Raw genomic sequence first — 10,586 nt, 5'->3', positions numbered from 1 at the left:
GTAAAATGCGGATTGTATTAAATATCTCTGAAATGAGATAATAACCATTTCTTATTGAATGGTCTCTTTTTACTGCATATAATATTCGAGATTAGTTTACTGTCATAAATACCAACATGTGAAATAATTAGAATCGTTTAGTACAATATTGCTGCATTTAAAGAAACTGAGTAATCGTATTATAATAAAGGAAATTTTAAAGTAAAACAGTTTAGTAGTCTAAATATCTTTAAGACTGTAAACATAATAACAAATTTGGTTGGTTTTTATGCTTTGCATGATTTTATAGCATGCAGCGTACTGTGGAAGGGCAGGTGCATTCGCATGTTTCCGTACCTGAGTGACAAGTAGCTGACGATTCATGAACTGTATCTAACTAATGAAAAAACAAAATCCATTCCTTGGACAAACTGTGATTAAATATTTCATTATGACATCCAACTTTAATTTCGTGGCAGTTTCTAATATCATTTTTCTAAAAATAAAAGAATGAGTGTACATTATTTTCGTAGTATCCCCATTATGGCAGCTTTTGTAGCACAACCATCTTTCTTCAAGCTGGTTGTGCTTCAAAAGTGGAAGATGCAGGAACGAGACTGAAACATAATGTCCTGTTTATGCTTGTAAATCATGCGATTGTAGCTGTTCATCCAAATTAAACCGCTATGCAGCGTCAATCAGAAGAACAGCATGCTGCTATGCATCAGGATATACAACTAAATAAAAGAGATATTATTTGTTATAATAATTTTTCGGTCTTTCGATATTTAGGATGCAAAATGCGTCACTTTGAAATCTTAATTATTTAGATACTGGTGTTCTGTTTATTGAAGTGTGGTAACTTGTAATATTGCATTTCTTCCAAATTTTATAATTTTATTTTGATATTTCCCATATTTCTCATGGTAAATTAATTTAAATATGGTGTAGTAATAAAGAGAATTGTAATGGAAAGTGGACCAGGTTTATGGTCGACGAAAATCATAATAAAACAGTTAATGGAGAGATGTTTATTGTCTTACTTCCAGCATTTGATATTAACTCAAGTAGTGTTTCATAATTTGTAATAGTCCAAGAGTGCTGCTTAAGCTTCTATGTATTTAGCTCATTTTTATTCTTATGTAAATTTAATATTATTCATTTCATTATGCACGGTGTCTAGATTATATATATGTTATGCATATTTCAGGAAATGTAAATTAGTGATGAAACGAAATTAAACACTTTGATTTCGTTTCATCAAACCAAGCAAATACATATTTGTTGGAGTGGCTTGTAGAAGATTCATTCCGAATGCATCAGATTCCACCATCAGATAATAAAGAGATCCGAATTCAAATATTTCACAATTGATAGAGCACTCAGACATTGTCACTAAGAAAGATCCTCGGGCTGAGGAAAGTTCCACGGTCTGAGGATCTTTCTGAAGGATTTGTATGAACCCCCCTCCCCCCAAGATAAATCCTGAGTGCGCTACAGATTACAGCTACAGCATTTAATATATTAAAAAATAAAGAAACAAATGCTTTAATGCAAAATCAGTAAAAATGTTTATAACTAATGTATGTGTATTATAAAGAAATTATAAGTATTACTATTCTATAAATAATGTAAAATATCATGGTATTCAACTAAAACTCTAACGTAATCAGATACTAGTCAAGAAATATTCTGTTAAGATGTCATCTCTGCTTCACTTCCAGAGTGTGTACACCACAAGATGACTGTAATCAATGTTAAATCTGCTCAAGTTTTCCACTTATTACTATTCTGTTTTATAAATTTTAGGAAGTTATATTGTATATAAATCATATGCAATTTTTTCAGATACTTCTAGTGAGAGAGAGAGAGAGAGAAAATAAAACAAGTTTATCCATTAAACGTACAATAATATATTTATGTTTATGTATACATTCATTTTACAAATAGAATAACATCTGTTCTCTGTATTCGCTTTGTATTATTTACATCAGTTATATTTCTGGACAACTGCAAAGCTATATATAATATTTAAATATATTTCAAACATTTCTACACCAGGTATTATACAGACGAAACAAAATATTTGTATATACACAGTATACACCTGAGATTTCAAAGATTATTTTTTTAAAAAATGTCATAACACTGAACAAGTTCTTGATTTTTTGTTCTTTATTCCTGTTTTTCTTTCTTTTTTCTGATGGTTCCTATTACACCATTTGCTCAGCACATTTGGAGCAATAGGACTATTTGAGTCCATTTCCTCCTGAAATGAAACACTCTGTAACTTGTGTAGAACAATACGATAGGTACCTGTGATGTTACTACGGGATCCCTTTTCAGAACAGCCTTTCATCATGTCTTCAGTAATGCCCAGCTCTTTTAACTGTTGCTGAGATGCTACCTCATCTTCTGACAGGGAACCATCTTCATGACCATTTGGTTGCATACTGTATTTTGTCAATCCTTCTGGAAAATGCTGTCCTTTAAGCCAGTTTGATTTTTTTATTTGATTCATTGTAAAACGGGCTTGTGGCTCCTGTTGTAAGACACCACATATAAGAAATCGACAGCTCTCTGAGAGTGTGAAAGGCAAACTAAATCTGCCATCTAAGATAAGTTTTTTCAAGGCAGCTACAGTCTGTGCTCTGAATGGCATTGAAGCAGTAAGCATAAAATACAACAACACTCCTAATGCCCATATATCAACATATGGGCCAATATAGCATTCATCTTTAAATAATTCTGGAGCAGCATATGGTGGGGACCCACAAAACGTGCTCAATGCTTCCTCTCTCTCCTTAACTTGTGTGCTGAAACCAAAATCACCTATTTTTACTATATTTGGTCCAGCAAAGAACACATTTTCTGCTTTTAGATCACGATGAACAATGTTATGTTGATGCTGCAAGGAAATAAATTATTTTAATATAATTATGGATTTTGCTTCAGAATTAATGTTATAATATTCAGTCAACTCTCCTTATATTAAACATATGGTGGCAAAAGGAATAGAAATGTTTTATAGTAGAGAATTTGCTGTAATGAATTTTCTTTATAATAGCATTGATGCTATGTGGTTTTGGCTGAGACATTTTGTTAGTTTGTTATAATGATTTAGTTAACTAGAACAGTGTGCTATAGTGAGAATTGACTTTATTACAAAATTGACTTTATTTGCATAAAGTTCGATATATTAAATATATTATATATATGTGTATTAAATATATTATATATATATATATATACACATCAGTGGCATCAGGTGCTCATTTCAGTTGTGGTACTGTCATGTGGCTTATGCAAACCATGCTACAAAATTCACGTCAATTTGACCATATGATTGCATTTTTATTGATGTATAAAAGTTTTAAGAGTGCATCAATGCTCATCTTAATTGTCCAATGCAATTAATTGTAGGATAACTTTGAATATTTCAATGTATCAATTAATTGTAACTAAATCTTCATAGAGTTGGGGAGGATAATAATGTTAGGCATCAACTGCAGAATGTTACTGGTAAATAGCAGAATTACTTCCAAAAAAGTTTTATATCATAAGTTTTATTTCAAAATTCTTCAATTATTATTTTTATTTCATGCACACATTTATAAACCTGAATTAAAAATATATATGTATTTTGCATATAAACTAGAACTTCCATATTGCAATTGGAAGAACGACAGTACATTGCACTCTTTGATTGGAAAAGACCCGAGTTCGATTCTCGTTATGACAGGAGGAATCTTTATATGGATGTTTTCAATTGAAGGTGAGTTAGTTGATCTCATATGCAGGTAGTAGGGATTTTTCTCTTGGAAATTCGGGTTTTTCATCCTGCATACAGACAAATCGGCCTTCAGGACCCATGCAATTTACAAACAAAAAAATACTAGTGGTGGTGGTAGGCAGTAGATGGCATTGGTGTAGATAATGGTGATGGATGGAAGCGGTAGAGAGTTGTAGAGCTGGTGCCCTCCCTCGATGAGTCTTTGGACTCCTTGGAGGTGTCACGAAATAATAATATAAATTTGTGGCAAATTCTGCATCACATGGCATGGTGATGTCAGCACGTTGTTTATGTCAGCTATCTGGAAGTAATGGTAATATACTTATCAACTTGTAGAGATGTCTGAAGTGTGTTGATGGCATAATGATGGCTAATATTTATAAATCTGATCATTGTTTTGCATGATTCTCCCACCACTTCTATAACAAGAAAGAAACTACTGTTGTGCATAACTGGATACCATTTAAAGGTATTTGACTTAAAAAAATTGAGAAAGTTTGAAAACCATGAGTTGTGATAGCATTGTCATCATTCTTATGAATTCTTTCTGCTAGGTTTAATGTTTTGCAGCTCTTGCAAAACATTAATTATTCTTTTCTGTTTTCATTTCACTTGTCACTTTGTGATTTTGTAATCTTGTTTTTGAAACATTAAATATGTATATATATTGTATATGTATATTTGTTAAAAATATACAATACTCTCTTTCATAAGTTTATAGACTTCTGTCATATCATTTCCTCTTTCTCCTATCTACCAGTGTCTGCAGTCCACGTACTCTTAATCTAATCATAATTATAAAACAAATAAAATGATAACCACAGTAATTAACTTTAATGAAATGAAAGTACAGATATATCGTACTACATTGAATGCATGAAACCTCAAAAGTCTGGTCTGGGGCACGACATAGTATTGACACTAAACACAGTATCTGATGGGATGAAGCTCATCTCCATAGAAGCAGTTTTAAATATGAATGCCTTTTCAAAGAAAGTTGCAAAGCACTTTTACATAGGCCAAACCTGAATCAGAACTATTGTCTTTCTTTCTCTCTCTCTCTCCCAACAGTTTAGTCGATTCTCATTTTATATAAACATCAAAAATAGTTTTAATATTATTTATTAACATATTAATTTCTAGCACATGACAACTATTTTTGATTGGTAAACAAATTGTTGTATGTATCTTGTATTCCTGTTTCTTTGATTTGCTTGTTTCTATGCACTGATGTATACTGTTATTATCAGTACAAAATATCTGTACTTTCATTTCATTGAATTACACAATTACTGTGGTTATCGTGTAATTTTTTGTTTTTTGTACTCTCAGTCAGTCCTCATATTGTAAATTCCATAATCATCTTCGTAACTCTTCTTTTTGCAACCTTTCCACAGCTTCTTTATCTCCTTGTAACCCAAGAGACCAAATCTGTGCACAGTAGTCCAGGTGCAGTCGTGTCAATGTTCATTTCAACATCACAATTATCCTCTGATTTTTATTTGCACTTTTTGCTTTGTAATCCTTGACATTCAACTTCCTATCCACCATAACTCCAAGAGATCTCCAGCCTTGTCAGTTTCTCTAAGCATAATCCAATATAATATACTATTGAAAATCTCATTATGCCGATGTGTGTTGCTTTAGGTTTAGGAACGTTGAATTGATAGCCATCATCATTTCCCCTGTACCTCCAGCTTATTCAAATTATTCTGTAAGTGTGTACCACCAGTAGCATCCCTAATTGTGTTGCCTATCTTTACATCATCAACCAACAATTGAACATCTCTTGTCAGATCCTTCCCAATGTCATTAATCTGTAGATTGAACAACAATGGTAAGGACTGATTTCTAGGGTACACAGCTGGTCACTTTAAATCTAGGTAATTTACACCCCTCAATACCATTTTCTAACTTGCTCCTCAATAGTTTATATTCCAATCCTATATTCCCCAGTGTAGGCAACAATCTTTCATATGATATCCTATCCTTAGCAAATTCCAACAGTATTTCTTTTAGTAAATCCATGCTGTTTATTGTATATATAAGTTGAAGTATGACTTGTCTGTGAACCCATTTCTGCATGCACTTTCTTACCAACTTTTCTAAAATCTTCATTCAACCACTCCAGAGATGTTGATAGTTACACACACATCGGTTTTTGCACCACCCTTGTACAATGGGATTAATGTACATTCTTTCCATTCTTTTGGGATCTTTCCTGAGCTGAGACTCAAATTATATAACTCCCACCAACACATAGAGAGGTTAATTAGTTTGGCAGAACATCCCTTTAGCATACATGCTTATATCATATTCCTGAATTCTTATCCAGGCTACAACAGCTCTAGAACCTCTGTTTTGCATCTCTATCTCCTCATACAATGTAACAATAACACTGTGCACTAGTTTGATAGATCTTAGTGAAGTGAGCACTCATTATTTGAATGATTGCATCTACTTCTTACACAATAGTACCATTGCCATTCGATAAAGTTATTCTTCCACATTCATTGTATCTTTTACTTGCTTGCAGAAAACAAAATTCCTTTGGGTTGCCTATAGCCTTTCATACTCCACCTTAATGTTTCATACTATGTTCTTAATTTTTCTGACCTGTACTTTACATATTTCATAACTCCTCTCATTCTTATTGGCACGATATTCCTTCCACATCACCCTCTTATGAATCTCTTGCTTAATAAGGTTGTCCATTCATTTCACTTTCATCTTGTTTGTTCTCCAGACTTGAGGGACACATTCAGATATCACATTACACATCTTTTCAAACTTCCCATGCACTTCTTATATCCTTCCATTTCAGTAACTGATACCATCATCATCATCATCACCAAATTCCTGCCATGTGTCCTCAAGGGGTGTACAGGATGTAACTGATACCATTGGACCGAAAATAGTATTCTCCTTAGTTTGTCGTAATTTCCAGCTTTGTAGTTCAGCATGTAACCTGTCTTAATTGAAACATCCATATACTTAGCTATTTTCCAGGTCAGTATGATAAGATTATTCTCACCAGCTAGTGGTAAAACAGTCACATCCTTAACTGAGATACCCCCCCCCCCCTCCTTCGATATCAAATCTAATGTTCTTTGGCCGAGAATTCAGGACTCTGTAAGCAGAGATAATCTCAGCTGATGTGGTCAGTTGAATAGAACTGGAGAGGAAAGGTTGAAAAAAGAGGTGTTTGAAGCCAGTAAAGAACTATAGGAGGACCAAATTCTAGGTGGATTGATGTAGCTAGGAGTGCTTTAGAAGACGGAAATATAAGATATGACAACATTGCAAGATAACCTTTATCTTGCAAAGGTACTTACCAGATTATCAGTTGGCAAGTTGATATTGAAATCAAGGGAACACAGCCAAAATAATAGATTTCTGGCTTTGTTGCTTTTAAAGCCAGATAGATAACTAAGATAACTGACAGGAGATCCTGATATAGTCTGTACGGAGTGCAGAAAACTAACTAGGGTTCTGACATAATGTCTAGTCCCCATCCTCACTCACTCTCTTGTGGTTCAACCTGTTAAGTCATCATCAATTTCCTGATATGCATCCCCAAGAGGTGTTCAGGTTACTATGACAGCATTGCATGATTAAGTCTACATTATTATTAATCTCGTATCAACAATTTTCCTCAAAATTATTCTATACTGAGCACTCCAATATTGCCATATCTAACATTTCATGCTTCTAAAGGCACGTCTGACTAAATCAATCCCCCTAGACCTTGGTCTTCCTGTGGGTTTCTTTCTTGCAATCTTGGCATCAAACAGCCATTTTGCTAACTTTTCCTCTCCCCTCCCTAACTAAGTGGCCATACCACCTTAGATTAGCTCTGCTGACACATTTTTGAATGCTAATAATGTCAAGTTCCTTTCTGATATCTTCATTTTTAATATCATTCCACCATTCATGCCATGGGATCACTCCCCTTCCCCCTAATTTTTTTAGAACCCTCATATCTGTGATCTCTATTCTTTGATCGAGTGCTGATTTCTAACCAACTCTCAGATTCATAACTGAAAACTGGTTTTGAACACTGTCTTGTATATTGCTAGTTTGGTGTTTTGACTAATTTCTCTCTTATTCTATATAAATTCATTCAGCTGGCTACCTGGCTTACCAGCTTATTCTGTTTTGCTTATTTCCAGATTTAACCTGCTATCTTCACTAAAAAGTGTGTCTAAATAGCTGAAATATTTTACTTGGTCTATAGGATTTCCATTTAGAACGCAGCCAAAGTTTTCTATGTTTTGCCTATTTTCACAGTTTTGGTCTTTTTTTATTGCCGATTTTCATGCAAAAAATTTGTTACAGCTGTTATTCTATTTCGTTAGAGAATGAGTACACCATTATCTGCATAAAGCACAGAGCTAAGTTTGACATGTCTAATTCTAATATCAGACATAATGCCACTTTCTTTCATAATGTGATCCATATAGATGATGAATAAGAGTAAGGATAATGTGCATCCTTGTTTTACCCCTGATTTTACATCAAACCATCTTCCTGAAATTCTGACTGCTGACTGACAACTTATGTTCCATTTACCTCATATAATTGTAGTGTTCTGAAAAGCTTTTCTCTGGCCATCTTGTCACATGCTTTTTCCAGATCTACAAAACCTAAGTACAGATCCTTGTCATATTCCCACAATTTCTCAACTGTTTGTTTTGAAGTAAAAATCTGCTTTTGATAACCTATATTTAGCCTGAACCCATCATGTTCAAGTTTCTCTTGCACTGTCACAATCTTTCTCAACCTCTTTTCAAGTATGCTTGCATAAATCTTACCTTGAACACTTAGTTGAAAAGTTCCTCTATAGTTCTCACATTCAGCTTTATTCCCTTTTTTATAGATGGGTACTGTAAGAGCTCTACTTCAATCATCAGGAATTTGACCTTGTGAATTTTCACCGTAGCCACTGCAAAACTTTTATACCTCCATACTTAAACATTTCTGGTCGAATATCATCTATTCCAGCTGCCTTTCCACATTTCACTGCTTTTTCTACCTCAATTGTTGATATATACTCCTCTTTGTATGCCTCTTGAAAATTTTCTATTAAAGTTTTGCCACTGCTTATTTAAGTCTTTCAAAAGAAATTACTCCAAACATCTAGGATCTTATCATGTCACCTTTATCATCTTTAATTCCTATTAGAGTATTCTTTCCTCCATTTCTAAGCTACTTCAATAGCCTACAGATTTTTGCCACCTTCCTGATATTTATTTTCCATACTCTTACCAAAGTCTTCCCATGAGTTTTGCTTAGCTACTTTTACATATAGCTTAGCTGTCTTGCATTTTTCTCTGTATACTTTTAGGGCGTCTGTCAACTTATTTTTCTAGGAACTTTTGGCATGCTTTCTTCTTTTTCAAGACCACTTCTTTAATCTATGTCCACCATGCTGATGTTATTTTTCTACCATTGCAGACAACTTCACCACATACCTCCCTAGCTGAATCAATCGTGTCGTCTTCAGAGTTTGCCACTGAGACTCCAAGGTTTGGCTTACCAAACCTTGGAGTCTCAGTGGCAAATTTTGTTTAATTTTTTCTTCAATAATGTTTATACAGTTTGAGTCTACAATTTACCTGTAAAAGCTGCTCTACTTTAATTCTTTTTAAAACTTTCTTACATACCATTCTTTTCAATGCAATATCCATTTTTATCCTGTTTAGTACTAAGTAATGGTTACTTCCAGTTACAAATCCTCTGTACCAGCATGATGATATCACTATCAATAATGGCACAGTCTATTAGGCTTTTCTTGTTTCTTGTCTTTTTTCCATGTGAAACTTGTGCACATCTTTATGTTGAAGCATGGTGTTAGTAATGACTTTATTTAGTCTATGTCCTGAGCAGAAGTTCAATAAATACTTACCATTATTATTAGCTTTGTCCTTTTCTCCAAATTTTCCCCAAATGTTCTTATATACCTGATAGGACTTATTTCCTACTCTGCTTCAGATCTCCACCAAGAACCACTTTTTCCATTTTCTTTATGTCAGTTGCCTGTTCTAATGACTCAAATAATTCCTCTTCCTCCTTAGAAGAATTTTCTGTGGGACTATAAGCACAAAGTTTCATTATGTATTTCTCTATTTTGAAGTTTGCCCTTGAAACTGCTTTCCAACCAATAAGTTTATCTCCATGTTTGGTGTTGAATGCTGTCGCTATTCCTTCCTTCCTGAACAATAATAATAATATAACATCCTATGCTTTATATTTAGTAAGATCTCACCAGTTTTTGTCTCACTAATGCCACTTATGTCCACATGGTACTTTTGCAATTCTTCTGCAAGTTCGATTACCTTTCCATTAATACTCCATATATTGATGGTTCTTCTGATGTTTGGTTTATTCTTTTCTTCTAGATGTTGAGTTGAAGCTTGTTCAACTTTTCACTGTTTGCCCTGATTCCCTAATGAAAACAGTGGGAGCCTTTTGTTTAACCAAGAACCCCCCCCCCCAGATGGTACAACATGAAATATCATGTTGTACCATCATATATGTTTGTGGTTAAAACCAATAGAGAGACAATGGAGACAATGTGGTCAGCTAAGTCCCAAATTGCCAATCCATCCTTGTTTGTTCAGTACCCAGCAGATACCTACTAATGGGGGTGCACCACTTGAAAGTGAGGATTGGACATTAGTTCAGAAGCCCCAGTCTGTTCTCTGCATTCCTAAAAGGTGACATGAAGGTCTCACAGTTATTTGGCTTTGACCCTTAAGTGACCCCACTCTTAATGTTATTTTTAACAGTATTGATGAGAACACAGACTGAT

The 10,586-nt window shown here is 34.0% G+C and overlaps 1 protein-coding gene across 3 annotated transcripts in view; it reads right to left on the bottom strand.

Moving 5' to 3' along the window:
• Positions 1-1,852: 1,852 nt before the first annotated feature.
• LOC150096705 (serine/threonine-protein kinase NIM1-like) overlaps positions 1,853-10,586 on the bottom strand; it is a 93,017-nt gene continuing 84,283 nt past the window's right edge. For all 3 annotated transcript variants that reach the window (XM_090408451.1, XM_090408452.1, XM_090408453.1), the window contains exon 5: positions 1,853-2,887. In XM_090408451.1, the coding sequence (XP_090264577.1) occupies positions 2,120-2,887 (768 nt within the window). In that variant the 3' untranslated portion in view covers positions 1,853-2,119. The remainder of the gene's footprint in view (positions 2,888-10,586) is intronic.

Source organism: Typopeltis vanoorti, chromosome 18 (assembly GCF_054136105.1).
Source record: "Typopeltis vanoorti isolate ZY-2024b chromosome 18, IOZ_Tvanoo_1.0, whole genome shotgun sequence".
Taxonomy (NCBI): domain Eukaryota; kingdom Metazoa; phylum Arthropoda; class Arachnida; order Uropygi; family Thelyphonidae; genus Typopeltis; species Typopeltis vanoorti.
Note: the sequence above shows the minus strand (reverse complement) of the source record. Positions and strands in the feature narration are given on the sequence as shown.